Source organism: Stenella coeruleoalba (assembly GCF_951394435.1).
Source record: "Stenella coeruleoalba genome assembly, chromosome: 6".
In the NCBI taxonomy this organism is placed as follows: domain Eukaryota; kingdom Metazoa; phylum Chordata; class Mammalia; order Artiodactyla; family Delphinidae; genus Stenella; species Stenella coeruleoalba.
In genome coordinates this window covers 97,726,113-97,744,750 of record NC_137151.1, presented here as the reverse complement: position 1 = coordinate 97,744,750, position 18,638 = coordinate 97,726,113, and the positions used below count along the sequence as shown (strand labels likewise).

General features: G+C 38.6%; 1 protein-coding gene across 2 annotated transcripts in view; it reads right to left on the bottom strand.

Moving 5' to 3' along the window:
• Window positions 1-18,638, bottom strand: part of PARD3B (par-3 family cell polarity regulator beta) — a 1,038,680-nt gene that overhangs the window by 179,327 nt on the left and 840,715 nt on the right. For both annotated transcript variants that reach the window (XM_079924321.1, XM_079924322.1), the window contains one exon: window positions 11,478-11,780. In XM_079924321.1, the coding sequence (XP_079780447.1) occupies window positions 11,478-11,780 (303 nt within the window). The remainder of the gene's footprint in view (window positions 1-11,477; window positions 11,781-18,638) is intronic.

The following is an 18,638-nucleotide window of genomic DNA, read 5'->3' as shown; positions in this document are numbered from 1 at the left end:
AAGGACACTGAACTCCTCATTAAAAACCTCCCCCAAATCTCTAGGCCCAGATGGTTTTTCTGGAGAATTCTACCAAATGTTTAAAGAAGAATTAACATCATTTCTATACAATTTCTTCCAGGAAAACAAAAGGAGGCAACACTTTCCTACCCATTCAATGAAGTCAGTATTACCCTGATACCAAACTCAAGGAGAGTACAAAAACACTCCAAAACTACAGACCAATATCCCTCATGAATATAGATGCAAAAATTCGTACAGAAATTTTAGCAAATAAAATTCAGTAATATATGAAAAGAATTATATACCATGACCAAATGCGTTTTACTCCAGGATGCAAGGTGGTTCTGTCTTTGAAAAATAATAAATGTAATCCAATGCATTAACATGCTAGAGAAGAAAATCACAAGATCATACCAACTGAAACAGAAAAACATTAGGCAAAACTCAATACCCATTTATGATTTAAAAAAAAAAACACTCAGAAAACTAAGAATTAAGGAGAACTTCCTCAACTTGATAAAGACATCTACAAAAAACCAAGCTAACATGATACTTAATGTTGAAAGACTGAATGCTTTCCTCCTAAGGTCAGGAACAAGTCAAGGAGTTCACTCTTGCGATTGCTGTTCAACACAGAACTAGAAGTTCTAGCCATTGTAATAAGACAAGATAAGGAAATAAAGTTAGAAACTTACAGATAGGAAAGAAAGAAATAAAACTTAATGTTCACACAAAAATCTATTGGTGACTATTCACAGCAGCTCCGTTACTAAGCTGGAAATAACTAAAATGTCCCTCAATAGGTGAATGATTAAACTAATTGTGGTACGTCCATACCACAGACTACTACTCAGCAATAAAAGGAATGAACTACTGATACCCACAACAACTCAGATGGATCACAAGGGCATTATATTGTGTGAAAAAAGCCAATCTCAAAAGGTCATGAACTTCCTCATTTATATGATTCCATTTATGCAGTATTCTAGAAGTGACAGAATTATAGAGATGTGAAACAGATTAATGATTGCCAGGGGTTGGGGATGGTGGAAGGAAGAGGGTGTATAACTATAAAGGGGTAGCAGGAAGGATAGCTTTGTGTTGATGAATTAGTTCCACATCTTGATTGCAGAAGTGGTTAGATGTGTGATAAAATGGCATAGAACTACACACACATTGTACCAAAATCAAATTCTTGATTTTCATATTGTATTCTAATTATGTAAGATGCAGCCACTGGAGAAAACTGGGTGAAGTGTACAGGAGATTTCTCTACACTATATTTCAACTTCCTGTGACTTTATAAAATTTCAAAATAAAGAGTTAAGAAGTAATTATAAATATGTACAAACATGGCTATATATAATAAGTATACTGTTATGAAAGAAGCAAACAAAAATACATGAGGTCATGTTGGCAAGAACTGTTCATCCAAACTGAAAGAAAAATTTACGAAATGGAGAAGTAAGAACATTTTGGAACTCTCCACCCAACTTTAATTCACTCCTAGGAGATTAATGGTACTCTTAATTGCAGAATGGTGTAAATGCCCAGATAACAGCATATATAATACTAGCTTAAACTTTAATGGTGCTTATTAACTGCTGGATGCTGGTTTTTTTGTTTGTTTGTTTTCATGTATAAACTCAGTTAAATTCTTGTAACAACAGTCTTAGGTAGGTACTACGATTATGCTCATTTTATAGATGAGGATACTAAGCCAGAAAGAAAATAAGAAGGAGTTGTATAAGGATATCCAGCCAGGCTTTGCTCTAAGGATGGGCATGGCTTGCGCCCAGTCCACCTACTGACCTTGACATAGAAAATCCACTGTGTCTGCATTGAAGCGAATATCCCTCCTAGCCTTGTGCTCAGAGGAAAGCCAGAGGCTGAGTAATAGCCACGTTTGAGGGAATCCAGAGTGTTACTCAGGCTTGATGGAAAGTCTGTGCAAAACAATGGCTCTTGAACTCTATTTCTGTCTGAGTTCATATCAATTCCCAGTCAGATCTCCAGAGGGGAGAGTATTCTGCAGTGTATAAATATTAAAACATCTCTTTAAGATGTTGGACACTTATGAGTACTGACATTAAAACTATCTTTTACTGCCCTTTCTCATCCCACTGATTATTTACTGTTTGAAAGGATAAACACAGGAAAGCAATTGACCTAACAATGGCTTATTCTTGATTACACATTGCATTAAATACAGAAATTATGAAGAGCGTACTTTGGAATCTGTCTCTAGCATCAGCAAAGATTGTGTAATGAATAGGTATGTGGCTTCACCTAATAGGGTAATGCAAGCCTCAGGTCACAAGAGGCCTGGAGTAACCGTGGTAGATCAACACAAATCTAGCGCCACTACAGAGAAGTAGGTCAAAGCCTAAGGCTTCTGATACTTCTTTGTACCTCTATAGCTTTGAGTAGGATGCTTTGCACCTAACAGACATCTAATATTTTTTAATGGAATGAATGAATGAATGAGGGAGAGAGGGAGGGCAGGGTGTCTGGCAGGTGAGGAGCAACATGCATGCTCTTTGCACATTTAGTGGATTCCAACATTTGTAAACTGCAATCTACAGTGATAAATGCATTTTGCATCATATCCCAGTATTCACTCACATACCCTGTATACTCTGTATACATATGCATATATGTATATACATTTTACATACATATATAACTTAAAGAAATTATGAAATAATTCTTACACTTATTACAATCTATTGCAATGATCTTTTCTATTCTTGTCAATCCTATTTTCTTAAAAAAAATGTTGGTTGATCCCACTAAATTGATTTCAAGGTTACAGCCTGTAGTTTGAAAATCCCTAGCATAGCTGGAAGCTCATGCATGGATTTTGGACTCAGACCTGGGCTGGGATCCTGGCTCTACCAACGTATTATTACCTATGTTACTATAGGTAAGATTCTTAATTTCTCTGAGCTGCTAGTTTCACACTTGTGAAATAGATACCTACTCTACAGAATTTCTGTTACTTTCCGAAGCATAAATCTGAACAAGCTACCTCCATGTCAAGGGTTCCTTGTTGCTCTTGAGTCTAAATGCTTTATCTCAGATTATATGGCCTTTAACAATATGGCCTGTGTTCACCTCCATCTTCTTCCTCTAGCTGGCCCCAATTTACATAACACACTCTAGCTGTTCTGATATATGCAGTTCCCTAAGTGTACCATGTTTTCTCTTTGGGCCTTTGTCATGCTCTTCTGCCTGCCTGATTAATTTCTACTTGTTCTTTAGGTCACAATATAGATTCCAAGGAGTCTTCTTTGGCCACCCAGATCTGCATTCAGTGCTCTTCTCTTGTGCTCCTATAGCCTCTTTGGCTTACCCTTCTCAAAGCATATCACCATTACTTTTCCAATATATAAGCTGCATCCCCCTAGAGGGCAGAAGACTCTGTATTTGGTTCTGTTCTGTGTTATCTACGATGTCTAAAAAATTTTGTATATTCCCTCCTACCTCTCTTGGTAAACAGGATAAGTTAGATGAATATATCCTCAGGATCAGGACATTTGTTTGAAAAAAAGTCAAGTCAATGCTTAGATGACAGCTTTAAGAAATCAGAGTAACTCTTTGGCAAGCATTCCTCAAATGTGCTCACTTACTACCAGTGACTGGGGATGGCACAGGGCTGGAGGTCTTGGAAATGGATGGTCACTGAGTGCCAAACATCCTTACCTAGCTCATGCATAATAAAGGAGAAGGTTGTCTACATTTGTCACCCCGGAAGTTCTCAACTTAGGCAAACATAAGTCTAGTAGAGTCCCAAGAGTAGGGCTCTCAGAAGATGGAAAAAAAAAAAACTAATGAGAACATCAAGTTTTAAAGAGAGGGGATGGAGGAAAGTAGAGTTAATGGTATATCAGTTACTATTAGCACTTATCTGGTCATAGAGATTCTTTCATTAAGAGATTTCTCATTATTCTTTAAAAGTCACTTAAAAATTGATGGTAATATGTTCTAAGGAAAAAAATCTGATTGCTTTGTTCAACTGATGAATTTTAACTCTCTATGGATATGGCATTTATCACTGGGATTCCCAAACTGAACCAAGAGTACTTTGGCTCTGTTTGTAGAAACTAAAAAAAAACATCTCCAAGTAATCTACTGTATTCACTGTTCAAATCCCTACACACAGCCTCACAAAGCTGTGAATCAGAGGTGAGAGCAAAAAAGCTGTTAAATGAAAGCAAAATTAACAGGAAAAGTCACTGGAGAAAGAGACTGGGGACAAACACCAACAGAGGCATGAACCATGCATGACAAAGCTGTGACTCACTGAAATATTAAACCTCTGAAGTCAAGCAACTGTTTGGGAAAGAGACATCAATGATCCTGCATTGCCCCAGGAGCACAAGAGATGTTCACAGCTGGCCATGAAGCTTTCCTGTTAACACTTTTCCTATCCTTCATCATCCTTATCTTTGAATTTCCCCAAACATATTTTTTCAGTATGTTTTCAGTTTTCCAGAAAACTAAGAATACATGTTCCCCACTTGCTTTACTTCAGTGATATTAGAAGTTATTCAGACTGAAATATTTGGGTCTTAGCTATAAAAGAGGGTCTACATAATAAGAATTGCCTCCCACAACAATATACTGAACAGCATCAATATATTGTAGCATCAATCTATAATTTTTGCATTAAGAAATGGAATTAAAAAACAAAAGAAGAGATATCATCTAGAGGTAATCTGTGGTGGATTCCATGGAGTGGAATCCTTTCTCCCTTGTCTTTACTTACTGGAAAGATGAAACACTATTTCTCAGTACCTCCTTGTAACTACAAGAGACTTATAGGTTTTGCCAATGAGAAGTTGTTGGGGTCTCCTGGGAAATCTTTTCAAAGAGATGAATTTGACTGGCACATTTCATTGGCCATTTGCACTTTTTTCCTACTTTCTTCTTGGAGAGTGGACACAAAGTCTGGAGCTGCAATAGCCATCTGAGAATCATGAGGCAACATGAGAAAAAGGCCTAGCCGCTGGGGGAAAGTAGAGGAAAAGAAATGAAAAGAGGGCCAGGGCCACCTACTTTCCTTGAAGGTTGAGACAAGTATATCAGTTGGGTTTTCTATTGTTTACAGCCAAACGGGGTCTGACTGAACACACTGTTGCTATTGACAGCTCTTCTGAGGCCCCTAGAAATTTGGCTAGTCTGTTCTGTGGACAACTGTTGAGCCCAACTCTGAACCAAATGGACATTCAAGTAACACGGTAGGAAGATAACATTAGTTCTGATGACAAGCTTAGGGACATCTAATGAGTTATGGTTTTTAACAAACAGTCTTCCATGATGTTCATGGATGAACCAAAAATGCACACCAGATAAACAGTAGACTGGATTAATAGCTAACTTAACATCTGAAGGAGTATCGATTGATGGAGGTCTCGAGTGATGAGTTGCAGGGATTGTACTTGACATTGACCAATGATCTTATCAATAACATATACGAGTCCACAATGATTACATATGAGGATGGCATAAACCTAGGAAGGGTAGCTAATATATTGGAGGACAAAAATCAATACTTTAAAATATCTTTATTGGCTATAACAATTGGCCAAACCTAACAAGCAAATATTTAACTTGGTGCAATAATGACAGCTGATTAGTTGCCTTGTTAATTAGGCCACATTAACAAGTGTAAAGAATTAAGACCAAAGGATGTAAGAGTCCCATCGAGTTCTGTGCTTTTCTGACCATATCTGAAACACAGCATCCAGTTCTGCATGGCACGCTCAACAGAGGGCAGTCATAAACTTAGTAGACTTGAGTGTGCTCAGAAGACGGCTACCAAGGCTAAAGATGTGGATTATAACATAAGACATGACTAAGATAGCTAGGGGCGTTTATACTGAAGAAATGATTATACTTCTCAAGGTTATGTATTTGTTCTCTTCATCCTTGTAAAGCCAACTCTGAGCACAGAGCCTGCCTCATGTTGGAGTTCAAGAAATGTTTGTTAATGAAGGTGGTCATAGCAGCCACTTCAAATACCTGAAGGGCTAATAACGAGGTTTAGATTCTGTGTCCAGGTAGGTTGATCCAGGATCTATGGTCAATGTTACTTGGAGCAAAAATTATTTACTGAGTGTAGACTGTTCTGGGAATTGTAGAGATAATGGTGAGCCAAAGCAGACAAGGTCCCTGTCCCCACGGAGCCTGAACTTGAGGCCAATCATCTCCAAAATGAGCTGTGTGCCCCCCGTTTGAGAGGATGAAGAACACATTAGAACTATTACTTATGTTTAAAACAAAATCTCATTCTTTTATTAATTTCTATATTTGGTGTATATTCTACAATGCATATATTAGTAAGGTAAATAAGTGAATATCACTTAGAAACAAATACACATATTTTGGGGAGTTAACACCCAAAAGCATTTTTACTGATGGGGTGTGTGGTTCAACACATCTGGCTAACTCTGGTAAAGAATTTCAGATAACCCCGTGGGGTAACGCAGAACCTCAACTGCGTCAAGGGCCACACACACTTTCCATTGCCCCTATTTGGGACCACTGTATCCTTACCCAGACATAAAGCTGTAATGGTCATATACTGTGGGGGCCTTGAAATGCTGGCATTGCGGAGGGAGCCTAATGCATTATAAACCCTAGGTAGTTGTCAGGCTTTGGGGACGGGACTTAACCCATGCTCTGTTCAAATCCTGGGAGAAACAGTCCCGGGCAAATGCAGTCTTTTGAATCTGACATGGTGGTAGGGATTTTCTTAACCACCATCTTGTAAAGATGAATCCTTTATAAGCCAAGTGTTTCTCAGAAGGGCTGAGCATTCAGGGTCAACCCTTGAGAAGCAGAGAGGTAAGAGGCAGAAGCTGTCCCTATTCAGAAACCACTGTGAACCACACAATATGACATGTTCCTTGGACACAGAGATATATGAGCAAATAGAGGTATACTTTATATAGATACCCCCAAAAAGCAAAAGGTAAAATCGTACTTAAGCATCACAACGTGTGAGGCTGTTTATATAACCTTCCTTTTGCAGATGAGGATCAACTGCCTGGCGGGGTTTAATTCCACGACTAAGTCTCACAGTTCAACCCTCCGTGAGCCCTGCCCTACCTCTCAGGATGGGGTCCAGACTCCTCACGGAGGCCCACCAGGCTCTGTCATCTGCCTTTTGCCCAGCTCTCTGACCCTCGTGTCTTATCTCTCGTCGTTACTCCTCTCACGCCGGTTTCTATTTTATTGCGTTTCCTCTAGTTCCTCTGACACAGTGTGCTTCCTCTCACCTCCTGGCTTTCGCCCACACTGTCCCCTGTGCCTCCAACCCAGCAACCCCAAACTCAGCAGTCACCCCATGCTTCCCTTACAGGAGCACTTTTCACACTGTGTTCTCATTGCATGTTTACATTTGTAGCATCCACTGGACAGTAAGCTCCATATGGAGAAGAAAGTCCCTGTCTTCCTCCTTGTTTCCTGATGGACCCAGTACTGAACTCAGGTCCTGACACTTAGTAGACACTAAATAAATAAAGTCTTGACTCCATGCTGTGCTATCTTGGGCAAGTTACCCAGTTTCTCTGGGCCTCAGTTTCTGCAATGATAATAAGAGAAGGCTATTCTGGATGGTCTCTGAATTCTCGTTAGCTCTGAAATACTGTCATGTAAAGAATTTCAAGGTTGCAAGCCTTCCCATCTTACAACTACTCTTCTCTCTCTTTACCACCATGCTCACTCAGTTCTCACTTCCTAATCAACCCTCTTATTGTCATTTTCCCTCTCCTCCTATCTAGCTATTGACATTGTTCTCTCTAAATTAATTAATAACCTCTTAGTGGCCATATCCCAAATCCTCTTTTTAGTCCTCATTCTAATGACCTCTCTGAAGCATTGGAAAATCTTACCACTGTGGTCTCGGCTAAACATCTTTCTCCTAGTTTTAAGCTAAGGTTTCTGGCTGTTTCTTATTTTCTCCTGTCTCCAGTGCCACCCTCTTATCCCAGACCCTTGCCATCCTTCACTACTCTAATCATATCTTAATTTATCTCACCATCTAACCATCTTCCTTTTTGTCTGCCATCAAGCTGGCAGAGCTATTTTCCCCAAATACAGATCTATCAGCTCATTACCTAATTATGGCATTTTGGTGGCTCCCACTGTGCACAGGATCACCCACTGCACACACACTACAGCTCATCCTTCTGGAGCCCAGGGCAGACACCACTATTCAAGCATAACTGCAGAACCCTTCTTTCTTCCTTTCTTTTCCTTTTTTTTAAAAATAAGATTTTATTTTTTTAGAGCAGTTTTAAGTTCACAGCAGAATTGAGGGGAAGGTACAGAGATTTCTCATATACCCTCTGCACCCACACATGCATAGCCTCCCTGCTTAATAACATGCCCTGCCAGGGTGGTACATTTGTTAAAACTGTGAACGTGCACTGACACATCACTATTACCCAAAGTCTGTAGTTTACATTATCGTTCACTCTTGGTGTTGTACCTTCTATGAGTTTAGACAAATGTATAATGACACGTATCCGTCTTTATAATATCATACAGAGTATTTTCACTGCCCTAGGAATTCTTTGTATTTCACCCGTTCATCTCTCCCTTCATCTCCGACCTCTGGGAACCTGCTCAGAACCCTTCTTAACACAGATTTGCAGACAGCTACTACCAATTAATAAGTGTGAGTATAGGATGGAACCTATTCATTCACAGTTTGGCTCCAATCTGCTTTCCAGCCTCATCTCCTCTCACCTTCCTTCCCATCCACTCCCCATGTTCTGAGCTTCCCTAATGTTCCATGCTCTTTCCGGCCACTTCACCCCTGTACATGCTAATTAGTCTGTAAGGAAAACAATTTTTCTACTGTATCTGGTCAGTTCTTATGAAGCCAGTTCAAATATCATTTCCTTTTGGAGACCTTTTGTGAGCAGCAGAGTTAGAAAAGAAAAGCTTCTTTTTCTTCTGTTTACATTAAGTTGCAATTATCTATTTTTACATGTGTTGATTCCCTCCTCCCTATAATATGACTTCCTCTGGAATGGGACCGTATCAGTCATCTTTGTATCATCCCCTAGAGCTTACAACAGTAGCTAGAACGCAGCAGGTGCCAAATGAACACTTACTGAGTGAGTGAAAGTCTGTACAGATGACTAAAAGAATGACAGGCCTCTAACTGTAAGTAAGGTAGGGTTAGAGCTCAGAGTTCCTGCTCATGGGCACTGTTCGGGATGCTGCCACAGCAACTCGCTCAGACTCACCTGGACCCAGGCATGTTGGAAATTTCAGAACCTCACTGATAAAAACCAGTAATAATAATAATGACGATGATGATATGATGATGATAGCTAACATTACTGAATGCTTATTATGTGCCAAGAGAAAAACTGCTTAAGACTTAAAGAACAAGGAGCAGAACAATTTTTAAATATGAGTAAAGATAAGAGCAGAATAAAGATAATTCTGAGTATAAAGAGTTACACTTTGATCTGTTATCCAAAAATATGACAACTCTCTAAAACTCCACTGAAAGAACTTTAGATCATTTATTAATACGTAGAGGTCAGAGCCAAAGGAAAGAATATTGCTTATACATGTCTGGGCTGGGCAGTAAATAACATTTTTTTTTTTCCTGATATCATTCTGTAGTGGCTACAGTCACAATTATCCTAAGAAATTTCTGTCCAGGTCAAATCTATGTGGGTGAAAATTAGCTTCAGGATAGAATCTTCTAGTGTCCCAAAGAACAGTCATAATGTTTGGCCAAAAAAAATAAGCCTTAGGTGACAGAAAATTGAGGAGTGATAGCATTGACTGTTGTATGCTCCTCTTAGAGACTTTCAATGCACATTAGCCATTGGGGATAAGAAGAAAGAAGTAAGAAAACCTGTTCAGTGTGGCTTAACACAGAATTCTCCACGTGCATTGGAGGAGTGGACATTTTTAAACAGAATGCTTATTATTTATTTTCATGGAATTAGAATCGGAAATATTGGCTTTGGAGGTTCCTAGAAACAGTTCTGCACTGGGATTCTAGCAGAGGGCCCTTGCCATGGGGTTTACTACGAAGACCCATCTGATTTAGAGAAGGGAAGATTGGCTGTCGTCTGGGCCAGAAGAGACTCATGCCTGGTATCATTATTTACGTGATAAAAATTCAACCCTTTATAAAGGCTTGGGAGAAAAAGGCCAGCCTTTAATCAGTCCTCTGAATTAACAGTTTTGTTATGGCTGTCTCACAAAGTCACAGGAATTTATATTTTCATTTTATCCCAAAGAAAAACGTGACCATCTTTCTTTAATACTATCAACCTGGAGGCTTGACAGTAAGGATTAAAAATTGCTCCTTCCTTCCCACTTGGTTATTGGAAAGGCTCTGAAAGGTAATCGGTCTTGTGAAGCTGCACTTCACAGTCTGCATAAAAACGCCATGATTTTCCTTCCTCTCCTCAACCTAATTGAAAGTGCATAATATCACCCAGCTGGGGAAATGTAAATGGTAAACATATACGATATATCACGCCATCACACAAAAGCTGGTTACTAATAGGGACTGGGTGGTTGTCAGGACCAAAGGGAATCTGGAAAACAAGTCTTTTTTTCATCTGGAATGAGGGCTCTTTGTGCCTGCCACCCTTCCCCCCTCATCTCCTCCCTCCAGACTTCAAGTTACAGCAGATTAAACCAAGGTCAGTCAATTCATTCCTTCGGTGTGTAATTCCAAGGGTCACCTAACAATATATATTGACTAACACCCTCCTATACCAGCCTTTCGAGGGATAAGGCATTTTGCTTTTGGCAGGAGGTGGGGTTGGAATCATCTTGTTTCCTACCTACTTCAATTGTACTGACAGATGGTCCTATTATCTCTTTCCTCAGCTGCGAAACCTAAAGATCCTTGGCCTTGTCACCTCTTATCTTTCTCTACTTCATCAAACTCCTATTGCCAAGATTATCTCCTTTCTACCTCTGATCACCCATGAATATCTATGCAGGATCACATATGCCTCCAGTAGAAAATCCCAATCTTTGCAAAGTCTTCTGGAATTCTGAGGCTATCTATAATTACCCCCACTTAGAAGTCACCACTCTCTTCACTGACTCTTCACCTCCAAGTGTCATGCCATCTTCTTGGATAAGTCTTATATAGTAGGGTTCTTAGGAGAAAGGACAATATTCCTTCAAAGTTTTATCACTAGCTCTCTGTTACAATATTCCTTCAAAAATTGCTCCCTGTTGCCTCATGAACTCAACTACTACTGTTCATTCATGCCACCTTAGAACTGTCAATTGCTTTATTTTTGATGGCTGATACCTTACGGGTAGGTCAAAGCATAGCACTTGTCAAGGGCACTATGTCATTTCAGGTTTAATAGATGGAAGGATATATTTTTATCTGCTTCAGCAGTAGAGATGATTTGAAACTTACTGAATTAAAACTACATTCATCTTTCAATAAGTTCTATTACCTGTCAGCTGGCACTGGTGGCTGGTATGGCTTGTTGATCTTGGCATAGAGACCCTCTAAGTGGTCTCTCTCTGGAGACAGTGGACGGCCATCCCGAGGGTACCCCAGTGGTCCAGCCCGAGGGGGAGATGGAGACCTATAGACATTTGCTGATGCACATGGTTCCCGGAAGTGGTTTACTCTGGCATAGTTGGGGTCCATTTCATCATCGTCCATATCATGCAGGGATCCAATTGCACCAGCGGCATAATCAATAAGACCTCTTGCTTGCTTTTCCCTTAGCTCCTGATGTTTTGCCCCAATCCTGAAAAATGCAGAACAAGATGTATGTGAGTTTATATGCTGATACAATGAGAGACTCTCCTGAATCTATGTTAATTCCTCCTAGTCAGTCACTTAACTGTCGCTTTCCTGGATACTCAAGATCACACCATGCAGAAATGCCAATAGCAGATTCCACAGGATTAATTTTATATCTCTGACCTTTATTTGTTACAGGGTCTTTACTTTTATAGCAATGCTATAGGTATTTTAATATCCTGCCCACTGATGACTGGGCTGATTGCAGAGTAAGAGGCTGATTTTCAGTAACATTTCCTCCCTATAAATGGGAACAGGCCATCTTTGGTGTAATATTAAAGAAGTCTGACTTGGGACAGGGAGGCATGTTAAAGAGCCCATCAGAATCTTATACTTTGTCTGTGATTTTATCATTTGGTGACTTTGAGTTCTAGTGTATTCTTCTAAAGAAAAGAGCTTGCAAAAATTGATTTAAATATGAAAAAGAAATACAGGGGCTTTCTGGTCACTAAAAGCAGTGGGATCAGAGATAATTTATGAGAGACTCTAAGTTTTTTGGTTACACAAATGGGGATCATTGTGTTTCATTATACAGGGGCTAGGGACAGAGTAGAATAGTGAAGAAATTAATAGGCTCCTGACAGAGACAAATTGGTGCATATAAGTGAATTAAACACCATTACTGGCAGAACTCCACAGCTCTAAAGCCTTTAGTGATATTACAAAATGCTACGGCTAATCAGCATACTTACTGTGTAGACTGGGAATGGGAGCAGAAAAAAATACTTTGGTGGATTCCAAATCCAACTGAATTTTGAGAATTTTTCATTTAGTCTGGAAAGTGTTAGGCCAGATCTCCTAAATTCCCAGTTACATGTTAAAATGGAAAGGTCACTGTGGCATCTTATTGGACGATGGTGATTTGATGGTGTCAGGAGGTGTTCTCCACTAACGAGGAGAGAATGTACCCTCACATCACCGGGTAAACAAGGTACATTGTGTACAGGAGGAGAAAAATAAGACGATGCTGGCTCAGGTGGTGAAAGAAAGACTCAAGAAAGGATGGGGATAAATCTGAAGAACTAGGCTCAGAGAATATTAGAGGACCGTGGACTAGAAGTGAAAGATCTATATATGCCTGGAAATGTATATTGAAGGCCTGGATGAGTGAAAAAACAGAAACTGAATTCTCTCAGTATCTTTTCCTCTTCAAATAAAAACAGCTATTTTTGCACATGGCAGCTAGTCTTATTTTACAGAACATCAAACTCTTTGTAAAATTCTTTAAAAGCCATGATTTTTCAAGGTCTTTTCCCTTTTGGCAGAATGGCTTTTTTTCCCCTTTGAGTAGAGAGGAGGAAGGAAAAGTAAAAAGATGAAGAAGAAGGTTTAGGACCAAAAAACCAGTATCTTCAAGTCACAACAGATGAAAATAAATGCCAGGATACATTACTGCGTATCTCTTTTGACTAGGTCAAATCACGTACCCTACACATGAGTAATGAGAAGAATTTATATTTTGTGCAAAGGGGAGCTTGAATCTCCAAGGGATTTTGAATGAAGATGAAAGGAAGATTACACAGCAGGGTACCCGTTAAGAGGCCCTGCCTGTCCTCTTTCAATGCATGCTAGTTCCAGATTCATGGATGTTTGTTTTGAATAATTTTTGATGAAGAAGATAACCTGCTCCATTCTGCAACAAAACAATCTTCCCAGGGACGGTGCAGACTGGATTACTGGAGGATGCTTGCTGCACTGTGATGATATGGCTGGATTTCCATTGCAAATAGAGCACAGGACATCAATAAAGTTAGGGGGTGGCATTTTGTGTGGTTACTATTCCTCCTAAGTGGGATGCCTTCTAGAGAAATCACTCAGCAGAAAGATGAACATCTCATGGCTGCCACACGGGGCTACACTGGTGCATTAATGAAAGAGGAAAACACCAAGCTTGACTTTTAAAAATCACAGAAATAGAACACTAGAATCTGTGTTCCTTATTTCATCATTTCTCCTTTTTAGAGGTTTTCTCATTAATTAAGCTTGCTGAGTATGTAAAGGTTCTCAGATGAAGAGTTACTCCATATATGCAAAGCAATATTTTACCTTGTATTTTTCCTTTCTAAAACAACACCAAATTTCTCCTCTCTGCGCCACTGAGTGTTTCAGTAACTAATTTCATATTAATCACTCAGTAGGTGAAATAGTAATGTCTGTGAACCGTCATTATTATGCCATATATCAGGATCTCTCCGCGTGGGGGAGGACAAGTCAATCTCTGTAAAGGGGTGTATGGAAGCAGAGAAGACTCTCCCAAGAGAGAAATGTCAAGGAAATATATTGTTTTTGGTTGTTCTGACCTCCCTCTGTTCCAATTCAGTGTGAGAATTCTAATTGTTTATATAGTCATTTCCACGTGGATGTCTCCTTACCACTGGGAACTCAACCTGTTAAAATATCTATTTTTCAAAATAGTCCTGGATAATATCCCCTTTTGATTGGATGGTACCACCAGCTTCCTCATTCTCTCCAGCACACTTGCCTTTGAATTGCTTAAATCTCCTCTTTCTCTCTTCCCCTACAAAAACATTGTTATTTCTTTTTTCCATTATACCTCTTGGATAGCCTCTTTTATTTCCATTTCTTTAGCCACAGTTTAGTGTTCAGGCTTTATATTGCCTAAATCTGCACTGTCCAATATGGTGGCTATTAACCATATGATGCTATATAAATTTAAATTGGAATTAATTACAATTAAAAAAATTTAAATTCAGTTTCTTAGTTTCACAAACCACATCTCAAGTACTCAACAGCTACATGAGCTAGGGACTACTATATTAGACAGTGCAAATACAGACTAATTCCGTCACTGCAGCAGGTTCTATTAGACTGTGCTGGCTAGATTATTCTAAGATTTTTTGGACATGTCACCATATCCCACTTTAATCTGTACCTTAAAAGGTGATTAGAATAATCTTCCTCAAAAGAGCATTTATATCATATCTCTGTCAGATCAAGGATCTCTAACAGAAGATTGTGATAAATGATAGAGTAAGAGTATGGTTATTCGACTTTGTTCCCTGAGCTCTAAATGAATGAACAATTGAGAAATTGGGAAGAAAATTCCATCTACAATATAATTAGAATACAGCCATAATCTTAAAACATGCAATGAAATTCAAACTCAATCCAAAAGGGATAGTATATCAAGAGTTGATATATACCTTTGTCTCTAGCAGGGTAGGCATTTTACTGAAAGTAAGAGAAAGAGTTCATAGGACTATAGACAACAAACTTTTACTTAGAAAAAGAGAGTTTGAAGACAGGGGTAGGACATTGGGATTGTAGGGTAAATCTTTGTGAGGTTCCAACCTCAGAAGGGAGAAGAGGCAGGGTTAGAAGAGACAGATTTCCACTAAAAGAGAAATTTCCTTCTATCCTGAAGAAACTTCATGGAGGTAAATGGGGAGAAGAGAAAAGAAGCATGAACCTGCTTTGTAGCTGACAGGGCAGGATGAGCAGAGCAGAGATAAACACGAACCCAGCAACATAAAACCTTAAGTCATTTAAGAGGCTTCACTAAGCAGGCTGATCTCTTGTTAGGGTGATGTGCTCTCCCAAAATGGAAGGCCATAGAAAACAAGCCCTCAGGGCAGTGCACCCAGCAGACCAGGCAAGAAGATATTTTGAGAGAACACATGGAATTCAAGTGGCTGGTGACCTTAGATCACTATGCCCTGTCATCTAACATTATATTTTAGTACAGATTTCTAAAAAAAAACCAAATTAAACACCATAGAACATGGAATTAACTTAATGGGTGATAATAAGCGTTAAGAAAATTAAATATAATAAAAGAGAAAATATTAGGGGTTATTGCATATAGTAAGCATTAAGTATTGTGTCAAGAGAAAAATCAAGTCATCTAAAAATCCAGGCAAATGCAGGCTGGCCTCAAACATAAATAAAGACAAAAGAAAAACGTTTTCAAACATTTACAAACTCAAGAGAATATAACACTTGTTGACCCATCTTGCAAAACTACTTAATAATGAATAGCAGCCAACCAAGAATTGAATCCAAATGAAGAATTCAGCCCAGCAAAGCTGGGGAATGACAGGTGTGGAGGTGAGCAAAACATTCATTTAAATATAAAATGAAGGCTACACATTTGTAGGAAGAATAACTACAGAAAAATGTAAATATTATAAACTCTGACAATATAAAAATATCACTATGAAAATCAGAAGCTAACAAGGAGGTGATTTAGGAGAAAGCATTCCTCACCTTTTAAAGCAGGCATCCGTAATTACTGCCTAAAGTTGATAAATCAGGAAATGGGTCATAGTATATGAAATACAATTACAAAAAACCCAGTAAAACAACAAATTATCAGCAGAAGAGAAATACACAAAACAAAACCACAACCATAGAGTAAAAAATAGAAAACAGAGGAAGCAGTAAAAAAGAGAGTAACAAAATATGATAAGATTTATCTGTTATGACAATAAATGAAAATGGAATAAATTTCTTTATTATAACTAAAGGATCCCAGATATGATCAAAAAGAAAAACACACTACATGTTATCATAATGGTGAAAAATAAGATACAGCCTATATGTACATTATAGGGGAAATTAAATATTGTACAATTTAAAAATAGGGTCACGCTATTCCTATATTAAAAAGAAATAAGATATACATATGGGTCTAGATATTAGTGAATATTTGTATGTATATGTACATATCTTTGTATATGCATAGGAAATGTCTGAAAGGATACACAAAAAATTCATAAAAATGGGGCTTCCCTGGTGGTGCAGTGGTTGAGAATCTGCCTGCCAATGCAGGGGACACGGGTTCGAGCCCTGGTCTGGGAAGATCCCACATGCCGCGGAGCAACTGGGCCCGTGAGCCACAATTACTGAGCCTGCGCGTCTGGAGCCTGTGCTCCGCAACAAGAGAGGCCGCGATAGTGAGAGGCCCGCACACCGCAATGAAGAGTGGCCCCTGCTTGCCACAACTAGAGAAAGCCCTCGCACAGAAACGAAGACCCAACACAGCTATAAATAAATAAATTAAAAAAAAAAAGTTATCTTTAAAAAAAAAAAATATATATATATATATAAAAGTCCTTTACAACTACTTACTAACTGTTGTAGTGAATCAAAATTGAAACAGTACAAAACAAAACAAAACACTAAACAGGTACCAGCGGGCATCCTTTGTCTTCCAAACCTGATTTCTTATGACTCCATTATCAACTCAGTTATGATAACGATTTTCTTCAAATTACTATTCATTGAACATTTATTTGGTCCCTTCCAAATCAACTGCTTTGGCCTAGAGTACGCATTCTCCACCAATCAACTATGGAGATGAGGCTAAACTCACTCATTTACACCTCCTCATAGACCTCCTCTCCTCAATAATTCTCCTCCTCCTCTCCTACTTATGTATCCAGCAAATTCTCTATTAATCTGCAATTGTTATATGCTACTTTGTAAATAAACAAAACAAAATAAAAATCTTTTATTGATGCATTTCTGGATATTCTGCTTCTATAACTAGACTACAAGCTCTCTGAGTGTCATGTTTTTCTTTCTGCTAATTTTGACTGATTGATTTATTCACTCATAGCTACTGATATTGTACTGTATACCAGAAAGAAAAAAGGAACAATTATCAGTCCCTGGCTCATTATCAAGGAGATATAACAAGTAATAACAATTCATTGGGAAAACAAAGATATTGCATGTACAAAGGGTAAGAGTCAATTCAGCTTAAGGGTTTTGAGGAAGAATCATGAAGGCAGTACCACATGAACTGGGCTTTGAAGGAACTTATTCCAGGAGCAGGGAAGAGATATGGAAGTGGTGTGAGGCACTCAGTCAGAGAGAGGGACACACGCAAATGGGCACAGATACGCATGATTTAACTAACGCTGGGGTGTAAGTCTGATGTGGTGGGACACACTGGTTCGAGTTATCCACCTACAGCTCCACCACCAAAGTAACACATTTAGTAAAAGTTATTGGCAAACTTCTATTAGGTTTATGTAAGTTTGCCTAATATTAAAATTTTTGGTGAGGAAAATCCTATTACAACTTTTTTGTTGGTTTAACCATTTATTATAAAATGAAAAAAAGATACAGAAATTCATACAAAACAAATCTATGGATTAAAGAACTGGTATAAAGCAAACATATTTGTAACTATTACTGAGGTCAAGAACTCGACTTTTGTGGGATACCCCAGAAGGTCTCCATGTGTTCCCTCTTCATCACAAGCACCTCTATATTATATAAGTATCTCCTTTCCTCCACATTAAGAATCCTGTTTCTCAAGACAAAGAAAATGCTGGAACTACGTATCACATGGTTACAACATGCTTTATATTACACATATAATAGTTTCAAAATAACAATACCAATAGCACCACTGGTATGATTATTAAAAAGAGTTAAACTTCTCTTTTTATAAGCTCTTCCCCTAATCCCTCCATTTTTGTAGTTGTTCTATATTTACATTGTTGAAGCATATAGCTGCTACATACTATACTTCTACACAACTCTCATTTAATCTTGGTTCTATAAGTAACTCATAAGGACCACAATCTTAATGTCAATGAACATGCAGTCATTTCTAGACTCCGCAGGAAGAACTCATGGGATCGTGTTGCTTAAGCTGACAACAGTATACCCCTTATATTTGAAAGCCAGTTTTCCTGGATATAAAATTATTGGCTCACCTTTTTCTCTTGACTATTTAAAACATGTGACTCCATCCTCTATTTTCTATGACAAAGTGTTGCTGATGAAAAGTTGGAGGACCGTCTAATTTTATTTGTCATAAATTACT